The 21,515-nt window shown below is 44.4% G+C and overlaps 3 protein-coding genes across 4 annotated transcripts; 1 reads left to right on the forward strand and 2 right to left on the reverse strand.

Annotated features, from left to right (window-relative positions):
* Positions 1-3,119: 3,119 nt before the first annotated feature.
* Positions 3,120-7,415, reverse strand: e2f3 (E2F transcription factor 3). The gene is made up of 7 exons (XM_072371097.1): positions 7,412-7,415; positions 7,062-7,181; positions 6,696-6,915; positions 6,320-6,451; positions 5,976-6,090; positions 5,694-5,889; positions 3,120-5,519 (listed from the first exon to the last, which is right to left on the reverse strand). Exons 1-7 carry the CDS (start codon positions 7,413-7,415, stop codon positions 5,272-5,274), a joined length of 1,035 nt encoding a protein of 344 aa, XP_072227198.1. The 3' UTR covers positions 3,120-5,271.
* Positions 7,416-9,072: 1,657 nt separating this feature from the next.
* On the reverse strand, positions 9,073-12,114 carry srfbp1 (serum response factor binding protein 1). Its single transcript, XM_072370203.1, has 3 exons — positions 12,016-12,114; positions 11,074-11,523; positions 9,073-10,949 (listed from the first exon to the last, which is right to left on the reverse strand). The coding sequence occupies exons 1-3, from the start codon at positions 12,016-12,018 to the stop codon at positions 9,684-9,686; spliced, it is 1,719 nt and encodes a 572-aa protein (XP_072226304.1). The 5' UTR covers positions 12,019-12,114; the 3' UTR covers positions 9,073-9,683.
* Positions 12,115-12,148: 34 nt separating this feature from the next.
* Positions 12,149-20,839, forward strand: maco1a (macoilin 1a). Of its 2 annotated transcripts, XM_072370201.1 has the most exons (11): positions 12,149-12,384; positions 13,290-13,431; positions 13,555-13,681; positions 13,792-13,915; positions 14,108-14,286; positions 15,570-16,107; positions 16,331-16,489; positions 16,749-16,931; positions 17,027-17,147; positions 17,427-17,601; positions 18,692-20,839. In XM_072370201.1, exons 1-11 carry the CDS (start codon positions 12,305-12,307, stop codon positions 18,892-18,894), a joined length of 2,031 nt encoding a protein of 676 aa, XP_072226302.1. In that variant the 5' UTR covers positions 12,149-12,304; the 3' UTR covers positions 18,895-20,839. The 2 variants fall into 2 exon arrangements, with proteins under 2 accessions (XP_072226302.1, XP_072226303.1); XM_072370202.1 differs by lacking the exons at positions 13,290-13,431; positions 13,555-13,681; positions 13,792-13,915 and having other exon boundaries at positions 12,152-12,384.
* The last annotated feature ends 676 nt before the right edge of the window (positions 20,840-21,515 follow it).

The following is a 21,515-nucleotide window of genomic DNA, read 5'->3' on the forward strand; positions in this document are numbered from 1 at the left end:
CTGGTTTAGTGAAACTGAAGTCAGCATCTGAGTCTATCAGGCAACATGCTTTTTTTCCCCTCCCGTTATCCGAGGATCCACTTTGTAATAAACACATATAGAGGTGTGCCTGCAGCTGCTTCTCTCACACACCGTCGCTGTCACCCATTCATCTCTGCTCGTCCACAGCCCCTCTGAGTCAGACAGCACAGAGAACAGTTGCACCCATCTCTTTGATAACCAACACTTTACACCCTGAGCTATGGGTGATGGATCAAACTACTCCCGTGCTCCTTTTTCACTATCCGTTTCATTCATAAAAACCAAAATGTAAGAAAAAGGAAGCCGATTGGCTGGGAATGGCGCTGCGTAAAAAGACGGCGCGCTCTCGGTGCCAATGAGAGACGAGTAGTACGCTCTCTCTCCTGCTTCCATGCTCCCACTTTAACCCTCTCCGGTTTTTGCTCTCTCCTCCTCGCTCCCCGCCTGCATTACAGCAGCCAAAACAGCAGCTCGACAGGAACGAGCATCACATTTTGGGTACAGCGGGGCAGCCGGACAAGCCTGTTGTCCTACCGTGTCAGGAGTGGGTTGCACTTGTCCTGAGTCGCTCCTGAACCGCCTCAGAGACAGCGTCTTAAGTGGTGACTCGGTCCTCTGTCACTCTTTAAGCTCAGCCATCTGTGCATGTTGTTCAGTTTCAAAACCTCCCACCGTGCATCCTTTCCTTGTAGGTGACAAGGAAAAGCACTAAAAATTAAACTTCAATGATCAACTGGTTAGGCTGACTGACAGCTATATTGACCCTTAGCAGCATCCTCTTGGGCTGGGAGGGCGCTGACGTCGAGCCTAATTTAAAAACGAGCCAACTCAATATTCTTTGTTTGTTTTTTCTATGGACACATCTTAGACGCACAGAAGACAGAAAATAAATAGCTAAATAAAACAGGACCAATATCGGCAATGATCCAGTGACTTTCCATGAACTCAGAGTGAGTATGCCACTGTTTGTGGGGAACTGGGTTGACAGAGTTCAGGAGGGATTTTTCAAGTGCAACACTGCCATCTATGGTCACACCGGGACGCTGCGGGCGCCCAAAAGATTACATCATCATGTTCAGAGCAGTGATGTGTTTTTCTAAGAAGCTGTGGCTCAGACAAAGAGGGTAAGGGACAGAGATGGTTGAAATCTGTGAATATGCAGGAGGAGTTCAAGACTCGTCCTTTTACAAATCTAAATATCTTAAATAAACTTTACTTTCATCTCAGTTCTACGATAACTGACTAATAACCTGAATGTGAATATGTTTTTAGAGCAATACATTTTGCACTTACTCATACAATGAAAACAAGGCAAATATACTCAATTAGTCTAAAACTGTCACATATATCCCGCCTGCCCTGCTAGGGACAATCCTCATTCCTCCTCATTAACATTTAGTACATAGTTGCAAGTAAAAGGGTAAACGGGTCAACGGTCATTTAAAAAGCATCACCCTCTGTTCTCAAAGCTGTAATGCCGCCAGTGTAAACTTAATTTCAACTCTGAAAATGCCCCTCCAAGACAATCATGGCAAACTAACTTCCCTGTCACACAACAGCAAGTGTTTGCCCTGCTGAGGTGATCAGAGCACCGCTTCCTATAGGTGCTCCATTCAACAGAGTCTTTTCTCCTCCTAAAGTTTCGAGAAGGATCCCAGACATCCTACAATCGCTAATTCTACATGAAGCGTGTCGAATTTAATCTCAGCTCGTTTTCCACTTCAAGCCACAAAGGCTAGTTTTCAGAAAAAGGCCTGGGTGACGCTCAAACAGTTTGAAAACAACACAAGCAGCTCAGCGATTCTGTGGGAGCTCACTGCCCCCTGGTGGCTCCACGTCAACACTGCACCACAGTCCAAAGCGCAAAGGACGGCAGTGATGGGACACTTTGAGGCATTTACGGAGATGTCACCGACACAAATTTTGCTTAAGAAAATGAAGATGCGACACAACAACAATTTTGTTTAATAGCTTAACATTAATACGATGGAATCATAAAGCAGAAACAAACAGAAAAATCTAGATAAAAATCCCACCAAACAACAAAATATCTGAATAAACAACCTCTGAGTGTGGTTATTCCATTGTTTTTGCCAGGAAATGTACTTGGACTGTCAATGCTAAATAAGTCATCTCTCCTCGTGTATACGGTTCCTCAAGTTAGCCGCTGTGAACATATTGGTGTGCAGCTGTGGTTTAGCGTTATACGGTGTTACAGCATCAACGCAACCGATTACACATTCAAGGTTTCCTTTAAGCTGCAGGCGACCATTAACAAAATGAAAGATTTACCATAGGCATAAATTATCATTTCCAACACGAACAGAACCACTCTGAACAACAACAGCTGCTTCTATATTGTAGGATTATCCATTTATCAGAGAGACTTAAAACAGGATTAGTCAAATAAGTCAGTTAGGACAAATAACCAATTATTCAGCTGATTTTTAATACGGCCCGGGAGCCCCCGCTCAAGTGTGTTTCATTTTGGACTATTTTCCTGATCTCTTTTGTTGTTAATCGTTATTTTGTGTACAACCTGTTAATAATTCAGAGATCTGAGGCATGACTCTCAGCTGCATTAGTCTGCGACAGCGTGTCGTAGATTTGTCACAGCATCCTTTTCCAATCCCATTAAAGTTTGGAAACTTCCTAAAAATGCAACAAGTTCTCGAATCTATCGTCTGATCATTCATTTGAACCGTCCAAAAGATATTATGTTCATGGACCAATTCAATCTTTTCTGTTTTTAATACGTCTCTGAATGCGAGACTTCAGCTGCTCAACAGTCTGTGGTTGTTGTCTGATTCTCACACACGCACGTCACTTTTGGGGGAAGTTTCCTCCCGAAAAGCAGCCGACATGTGGACTCTGACCACAGAACATGCGTCCACCGTCTTTCTGTCAGTTTGAGCCTAACCTGATCCAACCAACTCGCACAGACTGGATGAATGTCTTCCTCCCCTGTGCGAGTTTCAGCTTACGCTTCTGGATGTGGAGCGTGTTGAATGAAAATGGTTTTCCAAACTACTCCTGAGCGCATGTGGCTACTTTGGTCGCCACAGCCTCTCATGCAGAGCTGCCTGAGGGCTCCAACGTCCCTTCAGTCCAACAATGGTTTCTGTTCTTGGCTTTTAAAGCACTGAAAAGCATCTAAAAAAACTGAATCTTTCCACAGTATGATGCTCTGCAGATGCTGGAGGTTTTTTTTATTTTTTATTTGCACTGATACACAACTTTTTGGAACTTGGCACTCAGATTAAAGAGTAAGATTAACGTGTCACACCTCCTTCAGACGCTCAGTGGGCCAAAACAACAAAAAAAAATTCAGAAAGGGAACACACTCGTGTTCTTGTTCAGATTTTATTTCAACGACGCCCGTCTGCTTGATCTCACTTCTTTTAGGACACTTGAGGCATCCCTTAAAAATGCTTCACCGTTAACCACTTCCTGGTCTAAAACAGAAGGAGAGAGGAGACGAGGAGGTTAAAATAAAAGGAACGAGACGAGCCCAAAGCCTTTTACACCCGTCACCAATTAATGTGCACTGACCAATTCTATAAACTTCTCATTTGTCGTCTCTCCACCAACTCCGAAGGTGAGGCGCGTTCATGTTTTCTAAACACGGAAAAATGGGTCAGCGGAGACGTTTCAGAATGATCATTTCTTTGGACTTTTTGTCTGTTTGAGTTCAAACGAATGAACAAACGACATTTCAAGTTTTTATTGTAATTCAGATAACAGAAATGAGGTCCGCGAGTCGAGCTGCAAAAGAAAAACAGAAACACTTCCACAAGCTCCAAACCAGATCGTCTCCCTTTATTTGACCTCCGACACAGTTTTTAATTTGACCAGAAATGAGGCCGTTTAGCCTCGAAGGTCCTCAGGGTACAAAGGGTGCACAGGGCAGTAGTTTAGTGTGAAGGACACGTGACTTAAAAGTTGCTGTCAACAAGGAAAATTAAAAGAAAAATGTGGTGGGAAGTAGGAGAATCCACCCTGCAGAAATCTGAACAGCTGCTAAACGCACACAAATAAAAGTACTCTAGTTCAGATTGGACCATTTGTTTCTTATTTTGATGGAAAGGATCTGATTTGAAAGCCACATCCTCTGTTTCTCCACTCTGGTTTGTGTATTTAAAAAACATGAAGCATCTCCCTGCAGCTGCTGTTATCAAACAGCCGCTGGGCGCTTTGAACCTGAGCTGAGATGAAATGAGGACAGTGTGAACAGTCTAGCAGCTTGGATCTGGCTTCGTCTAAGCCGGATTAACGAAAACGTAAAAAGTAAGTAAACCGTTTTGTTGATCAATCAGTGAAAAAAATAAAAATCTTAAAGGTATCAGGAGGAAAAAGCTTAAAGTCACCAGAAATGTGTTAAACTGTCACAATTCAAAAAGTTCTACAATCTAGGACAGATTTAATGGAAGAGAGAAAGGTTTCTCTGATGCTTTCAGTTGTTCAGTGTCATCAGAAGGCGATTCCGTCCCGGTTAACAGCACCTCAGAGAGAGGACTGCCAGCACTGGTCCAGGAACAGATCACAGCTCTGCTGCCAGAAATAAAAGACTTTCCACAGCAGCCGTGCTCCAACACAATGTCCAACTTTGCAAAACACTAATTCAGTTCAAACTGTAGGATTATGTTTAAAGGGCACCTATGGAAAAAGTTCCAAGCCCTGAGAAAACCCGTTTTAAACTGAGCCATGAGCTATAACGCTACATCAGCGGCACTGACCCAAAGCTGGCTGTTTTATCACAACATTCAGTACAGCTAACACCCATCAAAGCAAAACGCTTGGGCTCTGTTCCACTAAGTCATAAGGTTCCTATGGGATCCAATAACAGAAATGATCCCCATCACCTCTCCAGACCATCTGAACAATGCACACGTGACCGATGTGACACTGCTGGATTCAGTCCTGTGTGAGACTGTGATGCTTGTTCCTCAGAGAGGGACATTTAAAACCATCTCAAGCACAGAGTAAAGCTCTTCAAAGGGCGCCGGCGGCCTGTTCCAAAAGAGATAAATCAGAGGCTGGAATTATAAGGCAGCTCCAAGACATCTCCGGTTTGATATTTCTGGGTCACGCCCTCCTTCAGAGTCCTTCGACTCCAGTGAGGCGAATGCAAATATACATCCAAAATAACACGTTCGCCTCAGCACTTTGTTCTTTAATTGTATCCCCGGGGCAGGCTGTTCGTGAAGATTTCTGTGTAAGCCAGAATGAGTGCATTTCCAAAACATCTGCTCAGTTAAGTGCCACATCCATGGGCGACTGGTCCAAGTCAGCAGTGAAGAGGTCAGAGATGCCCTCATTGTTGGCCAGGCTCATGAGGTACTCCTCCCCAGAGAGAGACAAGGCCAGAGGTGGACTGGCACAACTGGGTTGGTCTTCACAAGGAGGTTGGAAGGAGTTGGGCACCACTGATGGGTGCTGTGTCAGCTTGGACTCTGAGTTTGACAAACTATTGATTCCATAACTACTGTTAGCATTTTCTGGAAAGATAAGTGGGTAAGGAGACATGAGGAAGAGAACATGAGCGATGACAGTTTAAAAGCCCACAGCAGAAGTGAAGACAGTATTTTATAGATTTTGTGTGTACGTGTGGGCGCAGTTATCCCTTCTCTGAGTGACCTGCAAAACAGAGCATCCTTAAACACAGGACTCACCTTTAGAGGGCACCTGAATGAGGGACAAGAAAGGCAGAGGGTGGAGGAAGTCATTCTCTCCGGTGGTTGGGTTCAAGTGGCTGCCACCGGCACTGCTGGCTGCTGTGGTGTCTGCAGATTCCATAGGAATGGGTTTCTCAGAGCAGAGGAAGACTTCAATGGGCCCGCGGTTGCTGCTGAGGTGGATCTGGAGGCTCTGAGCATTGGGAAAGCAGACGGTTTGATTATTAAACGCAGCGGGAGAATAACTCTCCGTTTGTCGGATGTTTTGGGTCGACGTACCTCCTCTGGATGCGGCACCTGAAGTTTGGTATCTGCGGGCGCTTTGATCACCATCACGGTCTGATCTTTCAAACTTGGAATGCTGCTTATGTCCTCATATGTCAAGTAGGCGTATGTGAGCCGCCAGGTCAAGGAAGATCAGAAACCCTGGTCAGATGCACATCTTTTACAAAAGATAAAATGCTTCTGCTCTGTGAGCTGAAGGCAACACTGTCAGTGTGAAAGGGGATGAACGGGCCTCCAGAACCAACACTTCCCGTCCGACAGCGCTGGCTTCTCCCACGGCCCACAGACTCAACTTTGGCTGACGAGAGTTCAGGGAAATTTTGCATACAAAAGGATATCTCCAATACTGACGGTCCTCGCACAGCTTGCTTATCTGCTGCGTACAACTTCGAATCTGCTCGTCCAGCCTCCTCTCCTTTTCCAGCAGAACCGTCAGCCCGCCATCCACTTCACAATTCAACTGCCTGCCTCTGTGCACGCACATCAGAGCACAACAAGGTTAACTGCCATGAGACAACACTTAGAACCTTACTGAAGTGAGATGCAAGGCATCCACAGGAAGCTGCGATGCTCGTTTCATGGACAGGTGGGAGCTACTTCTTCATCAACATTCAATTTCTAATCAGTTGAGCTACAACACAGACCAAACATTTGCCCACTGAGAACGGGCTGCATGAGATTCACAGAGAATCCACTGCATCTGCTCATACTTACTGCCACTGAACATAGTTTTTAGACTTCTTTGTGATAAGGTCGATCCCTTCTAAGACATTAGTGACATCATAGACTCGTCTCTTGGACACGCTGAGCTCCTGGCAGACTGTGTTCAAGTCCAAAATCCCATCAGCTGTGGCGCTCAGCATCTCCTTAAACTTCTTTGTCAGGAGTCCCAGCGAAGTGTCACAGCGGGACCTCTCCAATAGTAACTTGTGTGCTATGAGTTTTTGGGGCAGGAGACAAACAAAAAAAACCAGACCGAGGTTGAGAATTATTTTTTTAATCTATGGCGACAATGACCAATGAGATCTGGCGCTGTACGTGTAAGAATAAAGTAAAGTCTGAGTTAATGCGAAGCCTTACACTTTCCTCCTCTTTGGGTCTGACTGGCCCTGGACGTCTGGGCTTCAGCAGCTGCGCCCACAGGCTGCTTGGTCCCACCACCATCCTGAGGGTCCTGTGACTCCAGCCTTTCTTTGTGGCCTGGCAAGAAGTATACACCTCAAATGTTTGGCATTAAAACGTCTTCAAACTTTCTAATTACACTATAATATTGTTTACATACTACATACTATACTATTATTTACAGGGCCGCCATTTTGGTCAGCAATTCAGCAGAAAACTGACTTTTTCAGAGCCTACTCCAAATAACGCACGTTTTATGAGGAATTAATGTGTGAAACATTGATTTTGGTAAGCCTCCTGAAGCTCACTCATCGTTGCTGAGGATTGTCATCTGGGCAGAAGCTTGCTTCCCTCACGAGTGTGTTAAGCTAGTGGGAGTAACACTCCCCATCCCCCTCCCAGACTCACCTTAAACCTTTAAAGTGACTTTCTTCTGGTAAAACTGAACAGTTTACTGTCACTTCCTCACCAACGTTTTGTCACTGCTCGAGTAAGCTGTAGAAGTGTGCAGCACCTGAATGCACTTAAGTCGCGATAAGATGCCAAAGCTCAGGCTTCGAAAAACACGCGTGAAGTTTCCGGATACACAAAGATGTCGGAAAACAACAACCTTTCAAAATAAAGGCAGCCAATTAACGCAGACTCTTGTCCTTTCTGCGTTACTGGTATTTTAACACTTTTGAGTTGCAAAGTTAAATATACGTACGTATAGCTACAGCAAAAAAGGAGACGACAGTTACATTTAGTTAACTTACCTACACAACAATGTGTTCCCCTGACTATTCCGCCCCATCTACTTCATGTCAAGTTCACCAACGCGACTGTAGAAAGGTCTCCATTTACGCCAACATATTAAACACGCCTTTATTCTGAAAGTATGTGCACAGTTTCCGGTTATATACTGCGCTGTAGAGCCATGCGCGGCACTGTTTCCCTCATCCCGCTCCCGCTGAATTTCTGACCATTACCGCCCGCACCCGCAACTTGTGCTACACTCCAGCCCGCATCCGCAAAACTTTGAGAATTTATGCCCGCACAATATTAGAAATACACTGATTATGTGTCTTCTCCTGTCCCGCATGAGATTTTTATAGGTTATTAATAAAGAGATTCATGGGGTTGTTTGTTTCGTTTTCCTGGCATGTCTTTTGACACACTGGTCAGAAACAGTACTCCTATTTCCTTGTTTTCGTTTAGTTTTTAATCAAGTGAAGGTTGTTTCATATTCTATTCTCCTCTGTATTTTATTTATTGTTCTACCTTTCCACATAATTTATTAACATCCTGTCGCTAGGCTACATATCTCCCGCAGTGTTTTTTTTAGCCGCCCGCAGCAAAGTTCACACCGCCCGCTTCCGCGAGATTTGAGTTGGGACCCGGCGGGACCCAATCCCAATGCAGCCCCCTACTGTGCTCCATTGGCACTGCTGACCAACGTAACGAGTGGTGCGAATACCACTTAACGCTGGACAGTGTCGTTAACTTGAAAAACAGAAATAGCTATCGCATACAGTTGGGGGCTCTCGGGAAATGACGGGGTCACCATTCACGTAGCTCTCAGACTGCGAGAAACACGTCCAGGACTGAGTACCGGTACTCTTTTAATCCATCACTTCTACTGCTTCTACAATACACAACGTACCATACCACCATAACAAGCTGTGTCTAGAAATTAAACTGCTGATATCACACATTAATTAAAAAGCTTTAACAAGATACAAAATGCATTAAAAGTATTTCCCGGGATATAGTTTCAAATCAAATTTTCCCGCAATCGTCTATTGGCCATTTACGTGCACGCACCGTCACGTGCGACTGACGCAGCTGGAACTGACCAATAATCTAAGCTCTTGCAAGAACGTTGGTTACTTTCCTAAATAAGCCGGAAAAAGCATTTGTAGTTCCCTGCGATGCAGTTTTATATCAGCTTAAAACGATAAAGGTGAGGCAGGAACGGACAACACCACCCGGACTTGTTAATATAAACTTTGTTATTACTAAAAACCATCTCACAACAAGGAAACTATAAACAGTAAAAGATACAGGTTCAAGTTCTGCTGCAGTGGATTTCTATGACAGTCACACTACATCATTTTAAAGGACACAATCACTGGAATCATACGGGTACAGGTGTTTTAACAAAGTATGAGAGCTGTGTGTAGAAATCATATGTGTACAGGCTAAAAATCAAATGTGTACAGGCCAAAAAAAAACAAGTTGAGGGGGTATTGCTTCTAAATTTGTGACATTACCTTTCCACATCCTTACAAACGTTAAGAAAAAAGGTGTGTGCTGAGGTAACTCATTTCACAGATTTGGGTCACAAGTATGTGGGAATGAATACTGGAAATGTTGGAAATAACTACATTTTAACAACATATTTCTATTGATGTTCCAAAAAAATGACACAATTTAGAATGATTAATTGAAGTAAAACTAAAAAATATTTCAAAAAAGCAACCAGCAACATATCATTGATGATCAATGCCGAGATCACAATGTTCCTTTTACCTTCCCAGGATGGCGTAGAAGGTAAAATACGAAGCAAAAGACAAAGTATTGAATAGAAACAAAATTCTTTCAGTCATCATCATCGAATTTAATTTTCTTCCCTTGGAAGGCCAGGATTTGTCCTTGTTGCTCCTTCCGTTTCTTGCTGGCCTCCCAGGATGGGTGGAGTGCGGGCTGTGGCGTCTGATGAGAGAAGACCCCTCCACCTCTGAGATCCCTCTGCCTTCGATCGTCCCCTCTTCCTCGTCCCCTCCCTCTCCCGGCAGATGCAGACACCTTCCCGTCTTCCCGCTTGCTGTAATCAGACCCTGAGTTTGAAGCTCCCCTCTCTTGGTTTTGGAATTTGGACTGTTTACTAAAATCTCTATTTAGGCTTTTCGGCTTCCCTTGGCCCAGAAATTTAGCACCTCCTCGACCTCTGCCAGCCTTCGTCCCAGTCAGCGACGGACAGAAAACAGACTGAAGCGCAGTCGCTTTAGACTTCAACCTGGACTCGAGCTCGTCAAGTTCTCTCTGGAGTTTGTCAGAAGATTCCACACCGTCTGTTGAGTCCTTTTTCACTTCTTGTCCCACACCCTTCCTTTCTCCTTCCATGCCTTGCTGTTTTGTCTTCTTCTTCTTGAATTTGCTCACTTTCCCTACAAAGAAGTCGTCATCATCGCTCTCCTCTGACTGGGAGGACTGCTTGTGGAATCGTTCCTCTGTGCTGTCATCAAAGTACTCTTTCTCTTCGTTATCGGATGACTCGACATCGCTCTCATCCTCATCTGGTCTTTTCTGGAGTGCCACAGGGGCAGGGGGGGGCTTGGTTTTCTTTTCTGCAGCTTTACTCTTAGGTTGAGTTTTCACAATGACCTTCGCATCACTACTTTTTACCGAAGTTGGTCTTACAGCCGCAGAGTCTGGCACTTCTTTTCTGTGAATATCAGCACCACCGGCTGAATGAGCATCTTTCTCTTTTTCCTTCTCAGCTCCGGCATCAGCTACATCTTCGGTGTCTTTAAGGACATCTACTCCTTCCTCAGTGTCTGCGATCTCTTGTAACTCCCCAGCTTCGTCCTCCTCTTTTTTCTCAGTCTCCCTTTTTCCCCTCCTGTCTTGAGAAGGCAGAGTCACCTTTTCAGTTTGCATTTGATCTATCGCCTTTTCCTCCTGCATTCCACTCTTCATGCGCTCTTCTTTGAAGGCTTTCACGGCAGCTTTGATACTCTCTATTTTTTTACTGAACTGAGGGTGGGTGGCAATGCGTGCAACAGCCCGGTCAGATATAGAAGACTTTGGGTTTCTGCACACTTGGTCAAAGTTGAGCTTCTTCTGCAAGGCTGTCTTGGTCACCTGTTGATTGGAAAAATAAAATCAAACAGGTTAGAACTGTTAACCAACTTGTTTGCCCATCTGGCTTTAAAAAACAGTGCAGAAGTGATATTGTCTGATAGATTGAGAAACACAACAACCCTACCAGGTCTGGTGAGAGGTTCTTCATGCTATGGACCTCCTCAAGCAGTCTTGCAGCTCTCCTTTGATTCCTTTCAACTTCTGTCTCGTTTCCCTTCTTCTTTTTCAGCGCAGCAATCTGACGCGTCAGTTTCCGGATGATCAAAGCCCTCACCCTCTTCACCTCCTTCCTCATCTTCACCACCTCATTGTTGAGATTCAGGACGTTAGCCTGCTGCTTTTTCTCTGTGGCGTCAATTGGTAATAAGACCTTTTCACCTGTGGCTTGCAGCGTTGCTTCTACTTCCTTTTTTACATCATCTTTACCCTCCTCCTCATCATCATCATCATCATCATCGCTGTCACAGATTTTCTCTCCTCCACTTTCATCATCTTCTTCCTCTTCTTCTGACTCTGCCTCCTCCTTCACTTCTTCCTCAACAGATGGCATCATTTTTTCCTCAGTATTCATCATCTGTTGGAGGTTAAAGCAATTTTTGCATTACCATCTTTATCATTAGCAACAACTTTTGCACTAGGATAACCTATTAAAAGAGAAAAAACATGATCAATAGTGAACACTAATGTACCATTTTCTTTTCATCTGTATATTTTCAAAAAGCGCTAAACTTCATATAAAACGTAAGCTATTCCTCCCTTGAGGCAGCTGATATTGTTTCCCCCCCGAATAGTCCACCACTTACTGCTTTCTCGACATTAAATTAAATTAAATATCGAACTGTCACCGTTTAATACATCTGAGACAGCAAATATTTACGCCAAGAACGCACACATTAGGTGAAATACCTGGTCAGAGGAGCAAAAACAAACGTGGTTGAGGAAGCATGGAGAAGTTTTACAATGTATACTGGGGACTACGTGCGCTTACCTTACGCCCCAGTAGCGTAAATAAAATGACGTGCGGAATATAAAAACAAGTATGATAATGTATTTCTATCACACTTACCATTTAGACGTGAAAATCTTTTTTAAAAGTTAAAATAGAGAGAAGCAGGGAGCAGCCATGTTCCGTACGTCCTCGACGGCGGAATGACGTCAGACGTCAGTAGAGCGACGCGGCGTGTCGTGCGAAGGGGAGGGCCTTCAGCGGACTGTTTTTATTTATTTCTTTGTTTCATGTGCATAAAACAACAACAATGGGAAATAACTGAAGAAGTGTGAATATTAGGATGAGCGGATGACATTCCCAGTTACCATTATCAGACCGATATCACAAGTGAATCAACAGGGGGAGGATGAAGCGGCGCAATGCGGACTGCAGCAAACTCCGACGGCCGTTAAAACGGAACCGAATCACCGAGGGTATATATAGCAGGTACAAAAAGGGGGTTGGAGGGACGTTATTGTATAACAATGGCGCCTCTGTGCATTTGTCAAGACGCGGCTACCAGGCTGTCTTGTGTTCGTATGGAAGCACGTTTTGGTTTTGAGCTACTGTAGAGGCTGAATGAACCTACCCGCATATTGTCACAATTAAAGGCCCAGGTTAACGGTATCAGTGTGGCATTTACACACGGTTTTTCCACCGTTAGCTTTTGAAATTCAAATTCCGTTCAAATTCTAACGTTTGGTGCCGGTGACACTCTGCGCGTGTCTATTAAAAATTACGGGAATTCTTTGCTTGAAAAATGTATTCAGCGTAAAGTTATGAGGAGGGAAAAAAATGACAGCAGCAATGTGAGAGGCGCTCGTTTTGAAGTCGACGAGGTGCTCGCCTGTGCTTTGTCTGCGGGTTCAATTTAAACACGTCAGTGAAACAATGTAACATGTAAGGCCATTTTTAATTGAACTCGTTGCAACGTGAACATCTGGCCTGTGCATTGATTGATAGCAAGCCAGAAAATGGAAAGCAGCTGTGCTGGTCAACATGTCCAGACATGACCAACTTTCCTACTCTCTCTACCTAAACACTACTATATGTTCCTGACTCTTCTGTCAGAGGAGCGCATCATCGTTGTGTGCCACATCTTATACTCACGGTCACTGCTGCCTCATTGAGTATCTGCCCTTAAATCTAGAGCACTGTCTGAAAGTCACGTTGGACATGTGGATTTTCTAAACACATAAAACCTTTAAGACTGTTGTGTAAAGCTGAAGTCCAGATTACTGGCATTCTCAACCATCTCATCCATGAAATGCTTCGCAGTGTGATTCCTCTTGTATTCGTTGTCTTGTTTCTTTGTTTAACTTCTGAGTTTAATCTCCGTCTGCTCTTCACAGCACCTTCCTGTACCTGAAATTCCTGGTGGTGTGGGTGTTGGTTTTGCTGGCCGACTTTGTGCTGGAGTTCAGGTTCGAGTACCTGTGGCCCTTCTGGCTTTTTATCCGAAGTGTCTACGACTCCTTCAGATATCAGGGGCTGGTAAGAGCTTATTCGTCTGAGCCTGCCCGCGCTCTTTCCACTTGGCTTTAACCTGCACCGGAGTTAGTCTGGAGCTTTGGCCGCCAGATATTTAATTCTGTATCTCTTTTCTTCTGCATTTAGGCGTTCTCAGTTTTCTTCGTATGTGTGGCGTTTACATCAGACATCATATGCCTCCTCTTCATCCCCGTCCAATGGCTTTTTTTTGCTGCCAGCACCTACGTATGGGTCCAGTATGTATGGCACACAGGTTGGTCCTTGATATGGCCGTTTTCCCCTCACAGGAATTTAATTGCTTCAGATTGTCGTTAGCGATCAACAGTGCAGATTTAGTGTTAAAACTGTCTTTCTGTCGTGCAGAGAGAGGCGTTTGTTTACCCACTGTGTCACTGTGGATCCTCTTTGTGTACATCGAAGCTGCCATACGGTTCAAAGATCTGAAGAATTTTCATGTAGATCTCTGCAGACCTTTTGCTGCTCATTGGTAAGCGTCATCAATCATCTCATGCTTCTTTTTTTCGTAACTACCATGCAACCCCCCAAAAAAAAATATTGTCAGTGACAAAAAGCAAAGAAATCCACATATGCAAAGCATTTCTGTCAGTGTTCTTAGATGATTCTAAGCGTACATGGTATGCGGAGGGTTTACTGACCGTGTCTCTCCTCATTTTTCTAGTATTGGCTATCCAGTGGTGACTCTAGGCTTCGGTTTTAAGAGCTATGTTAGCTATAAGATGCGACTGAGGAAACAAAAGGAAGTCCAGAAAGAGAACGAATTCTACATGCAGCTTCTACAGCAGGCCTTACCGCCAGAGCAACAGATGCTGCAGAGACAAGAGCGAGAAGCAGAAGAGGGTGAGACGCACAGCTCAGACATAAAACGCTACTTATAGTGGAATTAAAACGCAACGACATGCGCAGCAGTGATGGCTTGATCTGACGTGTGATCAGCTGTTCAGCCCTGCTCAAACTTTCCTCCTCCATGGTTTAACTCAGAAAATCAGCAACCGCACCGAGTTGGGTTTCTCCCAACTTTGGGCCCAAATTTAAGGGAATTGTTTAGAAACGTGATTGAGCTTTAGTCAAAGTCTCTTCTCGTCTGTATTTTCAACCGCTCCCATCCAGCGACGTTTTTGTTCAACACACTGCAGAATATTTGTTAGCTTTTTCTGTCAAAACTGTCATTACGAGAAAACCGTGACTCCAGAAGGACTTACAAAGTTTTGTCGTACCGCTGCTGCAGCTTCTTATTTCACAGAGAGCAGTGAAGAAATCATTATATTTATCTTGGGTTGACAGCAGCTACGCTGTCTCCTGGCTGTTTAGGATTATTAGGACTTCATATGTCTTACCATCGCCTTTGAACAGGATGTAGTTTCTGAGTAAAAAGCGTGCCCGTGTGGAGCCTACAGGCCTACTTTATGAGACTTCATATGAGGACGCTGGGTCATGTGGATTGGTTTCGTGCGGACCATGCCAAAAAAAAGAAAAAGAAATAAGAATAACTGCACAGAAATAAAGCTTTAAAAGTGCAGGCTGCAGCGACAGCCCCAACTGAAGATTGATGTCTTTATTGAATATCAACAACTAATAGCAACAAGTCCCACAGCGATGTGGTCATGTTGCCAGCTCTGCTCTGAATCAAAAGTTAGATTCCTCCGAGAATCGCACGGATAGGTTTGCTGTTGATGTTCGTCTACAGTGCAAAACACGAGAAACATGCCTCAGGTTCAACGTCCACCTGTTTGAACTTTTTTTGTGTACCTGTTTTACAAACTAATGCTCGCCACACTTTAGCTGACATACAGGGGACGACCCCCCCCCCCCCCCCCCCCCCACCAAGCTTACTTCGAGTTTGCTTTTAAAGTTTAACTGATGTAACTGCTGTTACAGAACACAGTGGTTGGTTTAAATCTCAAAACAACCTAGATTTAGAGAAAACCGCTTTTCAGGCAGCGGTGGCCCAGTTATTACATCACTCGTACAATGTGAACCAAACAGTAACATGCAGCAGTTGTAAAAGCACTCGAAGAGGAGTTTGTTTGATTGTAGTGTTTCAGTCAAGGTCCTTTTTGGTTAAATCTGTTCAGTGTGTTTATATGTGTGTGTTAACACTACATCCTCTTGCTTTCATCCAGCTGCCTTAGCTAAAGGGATCTCGGAGGTAGAGCCCACTCTGGTATCCCAAAACGGAGGACCGCCTGGAAAGAAAAGCACTTCAGTCCCGTTACCAGAACTGGAGTACCGCGAAAAAGGGAAGGACAGTAACGCAAAAGAGCGCGAGGGCAAGAAACAAAACACAATCGGAATCAATAACAACACTATTATACACGCACTGGACTCCAAACTACAGGAGGCAGAGTACATTGAGAACTACGCCGGGGCAAAGAGACTGAACAACGACCTGGCAGGAGAGAACACACACACTGAGAGCAACACACACACCACTTCTAAAGAGGAAATGGGGGGGACGGGGAAGAACTACAAAAATGCCAGCGGAGGTGGGGGCAGCAACTCGTCTCCACGGAACCACAGCTCTGCCAACGGCAGCCTCCCGCCAGGCTCGTCAGCCAATAAGAATGAGAAGAAGCAGAAGGGGGCGGGGAAGGGGCAGAGGGACCCAGTGGAAAACTGCATCCCCAATAACCAGCTGGGCAAGCCAGACGCTTTAGTGCGGTAAGATGTCCAACCTCCATTCTCACGTCTTACAACACAGTTTATGCATTTAATGACAACATCCAGGATCAGATTTATTACACAAAATAAAAGATGTTGTTCATGGTGTCCAACTATCCACTTTACGAGATCATTAAGCCAGCAGTTGCTAAATGAATCTCAGCTTCACTCTTTATGTGTGCCAACATGTCTGCTAATGTCATTCTGGTGCCTGTTCTCAAAGGCTGGAGCAGGACGTGAAGCGCCTCAAGGCGGATCTTCAGGCCAACAGGCAGTTGGAGTCGGAGCTGCGCAGTCAGCTGTCCTCTCTGAGCAGCCAGGACCGCAGCCTTCGCTCAGAACTGGGCCAGCTGCGGCAGGACAACGAGCTGCTGCAGAACAAGTGGGTTCATGCATAATGTCGGCGTTATTGTTACGCTTGCACTTCCAGTGTTGTAAAACAGGTGGAGCATATATTTGAAACTTCTCCCGTATTTTTTATCTATTTTTTTATCCTGTCCCTCTTTTGTCTGCTGAGTTCCCATAAGGCATCTCATTAATCTTAAGTAGAGCCTCCAAAACTGGTAAAGGCTCATCTCTCTCAAACCGTGTCACCAACAGTCCAACTGCAGTCAGCTTGACTACGTTATTCTGTACTTTAGGCTCCACAGTGCTGTGCAGGCCAAGCAGAAGGACAAGCAGACCATCTCTCAGCTGGAGAAGAGGCTGAAGGCCGAGCAGGAGGCTCGGGCTCTGGCTGAGAAACAGCTGGCTGAGGAGAGGAAGAGGAAGAAGATGGAGGAAGCTACTGCCGCCAGAGCAGTAGCTTTGGCTGCTGCAACAAGGTACCAGTGTTTGCCACTTCTGTCTGCCAATCACCAGCCGCGTCAGCTGGTTCCGGTCATGACAGAAAAAGCTGTTTTTCTCGTCTGTGCGACAGAGTGGAGTCCACCGATTCACTCCGTGGTCGGATCAGAGAGCTGGAGACGGAGTGCAAGAAGCTCAGCATGGACATGAAGCTAAAGGAGGAGCAGATTAGAGACCTGGAAGGCAAATGTCAGGTGAGACTGAATAATGAAATGCTTTGTGTTTGTGAATGCAAACATGGGAAAACTCATTTTCACTGAACTCTTTAAAGCATAATTATGTGTAAATATCAAACTGCTGCAGTCCGTTAAATGAAATAATACGACGGCTCGTCGGTTACACAGGGCGGCCCTTTGTCGCCTGGTTGCCTCGGATGCTTTGCTAGAAAAGTTGAATATGTAGTGAGTGTAACATGTTTTTCAGCAATAAACATCGTTCTTCTTTCTCGTCTACTTCTGTCTGGTTCCACGAAGGAGCTGCGCAAGTATAAAGAGAACGAGAAGGACACAGAGGTGTTGATGTCTGCGCTGTCGGCCATGCAGGAGAAGACCCAGCACCTGGAGAACAGCCTCAGCGCCGAGACCAGGATCAAACTGGACCTCTTCTCTGCACTGGGAGATGCCAAGAGGCAGCTGGAGATAGCACAAGGTACACGATGGTTGTATGGATGCAGTGAGTCACTCGTTAGTCATTCTCAAAACACCAGTTTTTTCCAGTCATCTTCACTTGATCGTTCACGAGGGAAATGTGATGTTATCTTTTAGAACAACCTTTTAAAAGCCTGCTAAAGACCTCTTCTTATAGTGGAGTTTGCATGTTCTCCCCGTGTGCGCGTGGGTTCTCTCCGGGTACTCGCCTCCCTCCCACGGTCCAAACACATGCCTCTTAGATTCATCTCTAAACTGACCCTAGGAGTGAGTGTGAGCGTGGATGGTTGTGTGTCTCATTTGTCTCTGTGTGGCCCTGTGATGGGCTGCCGACCCGGAAAGGCTCCGGCCCCCCAGTGGCCCTTAATTGGATTAAGCAGGTATAGAGAATAGATGGATGGACAACAAAGGTTATGGTTGGATTCGTACGAAACTTTTATCAGAGATGGAACACGGCCCAGCTTAAAACTGTTTAGTTCAGTGGCAACAGGTGTTATGGAGGGATGAATCCTCCCCAGAGCCTGAACCTCAACGTTACTGAAGCAGTGTGGGATCATCTGACAGAGAACGGAACAGAACTGCAGACCTTCAAGAAACCCGGAGAACTATTCCTGAAGACGACTTAAAGAAATGACAAACTCTGTTTATGACTTATAGACAGTATTTTTAGACGTGAACACATTTCAGTAAATCCCTGCTCCTATTTTCCATTTTCAGGATAATATCTGAAAAATGAGAGGTTTGCACTCTGTTTGTGTTCTCCCAATCACAGACCTCCACATGTAGAGTCCAGCTGGTTATACCTAGAGGTTTGAGCTTTCTCAAACCTTATATTGGCTACTTTTTAATCTCTTCTACCTTGTCTGATTTATTTGACTGCTTTTATTTGTAGTTTTTGAGTTTGTTTTTTTTTTCCAGTTGTTTTGCCCGCGTTATTACCTTTTTATTTTCTTAAGGCACGCTCCAGCATTCTTTTGAAAGATGCTGTTCACGTGAAGTTTATTGTTATGTATCCATAGAAAATATTCCCTCTGCTACTTGGCTCCGGTCTCTGTGACAGGAACAACTTTGCTTTGCTGTGTCTCATCCAGGCCAGATCCACCAGAGGGAGCAGGAGATCGCCGAGCTGAAGCAGAAGATAGCAGAGGTGATGGCAGTGATGCCCAGCCTGTCCTACTCCTCGGACGGCAGCAACCTCAGCCCCGTCACCCCGCACTACTCCTCCAAGTTCATGGACAATAGTCCCTCCTCTTTGGACCCCAACGCCTCAGTCTACCAGCCCCTGAAAAAGTGACTCTGACATCCACTCCTGTCAGACAGAACTGATCCTCTTTCTTTACTTTGCTCTCAGTTCCAGTTTGGGTTATGTCTAAGTTTACGAGCCCTTAGCACACACAGACACAACTCTGCCATACACATGTTTATCACCCCCCCCCCCCCATTTTGTGGGCTGAGGGGGTTCTACCACAAGAACTATTATTTTGTCGGGGTTGTGCGCCGTAGGATTGGTTGGCAAAACGTCTGCTGAAGAGCCGTCACGCATCGCTTTATGTCAGTCCTCTTTACAGTGTGAACCCCGTCCACAGCCTCTTTTTCTCCGACAATAAACTGACACCCAGGCGTTTAATTAAAAGAATCCGTTGGCTTTTACAACGGTTCGAATAAGACAGAAGGCGTGTTTTTCAGTTGTGATGTGAATAAGAAGCTCATCTGTAAAGTAAAGCTCCGCGAGAGATACATGAATGTAAAACTGTTCATGTTTTGATATCCGCATTAACTTTAATCGGTGATTGTTTCGTAACGTTTCGGTTCAGTTTGACAATGTGCATTTCTTCTAAGGTAGTGGTATTGAACAGATAATCGTTTGCTGTGTTCCTCAGATTACTCTGATACAATTTAGTCTCCTAATGCTGGAATAATTGATCCTCCAGGACCGTCAGTAAGTGGATGAAGCAGATAGACTTGTGTCCTTCAGAAAATGACTGCTCGTTTGGACTCGGCACTGCCAAAAAAAAAAAAAAGATGCATTAACGTTCACTCGTTTGCTGCAAACATCTTCCCACTCCTTTTCTGGACCAAATTAGAACCCCATAGGCCCTATTTGTCACAGGATTAAATGATGTCGAGGTAACTGCTCGTTACCAATCATTTGCAGGTTTTACAGTGCCTTGCGGTTTTCTTTTTTTTTTCTTTTCTTTTTTTTATTAAACTTTGCAAATCCTGGGATCTAAAAGTATGACGCTTCAAAGCCACTGTTCTTTATCCGGCTCCGACACACCTCATTGTACTCCTGCACCCCAAGTCAGTATTCAAAGGTGAGCGCAATTAAGTGTCACGCGACACGCGTTCAATGGTTTTCGCAGCCGGCTGACCACAGTGCTGCAGATTTAAAGGGAAAAAACGTAAAACTCGACGCGGTACGAGTCATTTCATAGCGATACAGTCTTGGTATGCCAAACGCCAACTGAACTGATTGTCTATCATCATGCCCTCCAGCTGGCATTTTGTTGTTTACGATGTACATTAACTTACTGAGGAATGTTTTCTTTGTTTATTTCGTTTCAGTTCTAAAGTGCCAAGTGTTGATGTTGGGTTTCCATTCAGACTTTGATCGATGTAGCTAGCATAATGTTTGCGAAAGCGTGCCGTTCTGTTTGGGTTTTTCTTTTGTCATTAGCACATATTCGGACGGTGTCATGTTTACAAGGTTCTTGGCCGATCACGGTGAAGCAGCAGGCGCATTACTCAAGCTTTTAATTTATTCGTCGCACACTTCTCTCGAGTGGCACTTTGTTGATATTTCCCATCATATTCTCTAGTTTTCCTGTTTTTTTTTGTTTGTTTGTTTTGTTGTGTTTTTTTTTCCGATCTGGAAGGATTCTGTGAACGTGTTGTGTTGGGAGAGGGTGACCCCCCCCGAATCATTTGATCATGTCGTGTTGTCACGTCGCCTACCTGGAAAGAAAAACAAAAAAGGACGAGAAAAAAAACGTATAGTTTGTGAATCGCTCTTGCGTTGTGAATTGAGTTCTCGAGTTGCTTTTTACAAGTTCGTGTGGAAGGAAGAGACGGTTAAAAAAAACAAAAAAAAAAAAACAAGTGCTTTGTTTGATCTTTTCATTGTTCCACCATGTTTATTTTCTTTACTCAGAGTGATGGTGGCCGTGTCACACGTTTCACTTTGATCTTCACCATTAAAGAAAGTCTTGCTGGTGGCAAGCTGTGGAGTCTGTGTACGTATTTGTGTTTGTCTGCAGTGTTTTTTTCCCCTTTGGCTTTTGTGTCTCATGAGGGTGACACTGAGCTCCACAAAATTTGGGATATTAAAACTATTAAAAGAAAAACATAAATTCATGCAAATGAATACAGCAAAGCAACACTGTGACAATAGTGATATTGATAGGTAAATAGAGAATAATCAAAAATAATTTCAAACAGTAACTTTAGATTTAACTTGTCACCTTCCTGATCTTGAAGCTAACTTGCCTTATTCATTGATCGATTTCAATTTTTTTCTTTCTCTGCTTAAGTTTTATTATCAGATCAAGTCAGGGAAATATGTACCTTCCCATGCAGCCTTCAGGGGCCGCCTGGAAATATCCGTTTCAAATACCTTCTACCGGAGTGTTGCATTAAGTTGCTCTAGAGGAGACAAGATCGCCAACTCTTTTCCGTAGAATTGCCACGTGTGTGTGCCACGGTGGATTAACTCAAGTTAGTTCTTTTTGGCTTCTTGGGCCCAGGGAAAAACTCTACAAATAAGCCCTGTTTTCAGAAGTGGCAAAAGGTGGTGAAATATAGAACAAATAAAACTTAAGAGTGCAGTAATACAGAAGCCCAAGCTGTGATTCAGTGATGAAGCAGGGACATTATCTTTGTTTGAATTGGATATCTACTCTCATAGCATGTGAAAAT

This window comes from Leuresthes tenuis, unplaced genomic scaffold (assembly GCF_036924035.1).
Source record: "Leuresthes tenuis unplaced genomic scaffold, fLeuTen1.0.hap1 SCAF_18, whole genome shotgun sequence".
In the NCBI taxonomy this organism is placed as follows: Eukaryota; Metazoa; Chordata; class Actinopteri; order Atheriniformes; family Atherinopsidae; genus Leuresthes; species Leuresthes tenuis.

Excerpts from the sequence above, each read along its gene's own strand:
- e2f3 (XM_072371097.1), bottom strand. Across the intron at positions 6,452-6,695 it reads AAAAACTATGTTCAGTGGCA|AGGCAGGCAGTTGAATTGTG; the intron begins GTAAGTATGAGC and ends GTGCGTGCACAG. Across the intron at positions 5,890-5,975 it reads AGGTGCCGCATCCAGAGGAG|AGCCTCCAGATCCACCTCAG; the intron begins GTACGTCGACCC and ends CCCAATGCTCAG.
- srfbp1 (XM_072370203.1), bottom strand. Across the intron at positions 10,950-11,073 it reads AGAACCTCTCACCAGACCTG|GTGACCAAGACAGCCTTGCA; the intron begins GTAGGGTTGTTG and ends TCCAATCAACAG.
- maco1a (XM_072370201.1), top strand. The coding sequence starts at position 12,305 with ATGAAGCGGCGCAATGCGGACTGCAGCAAACTCCGACGGCCGTTAAAA. Across the intron at positions 16,932-17,026 it reads GCTTTGGCTGCTGCAACAAG|AGTGGAGTCCACCGATTCAC; the intron begins GTACCAGTGTTT and ends TCTGTGCGACAG. Across the intron at positions 17,148-17,426 it reads ACCTGGAAGGCAAATGTCAG|GAGCTGCGCAAGTATAAAGA; the intron begins GTGAGACTGAAT and ends GGTTCCACGAAG.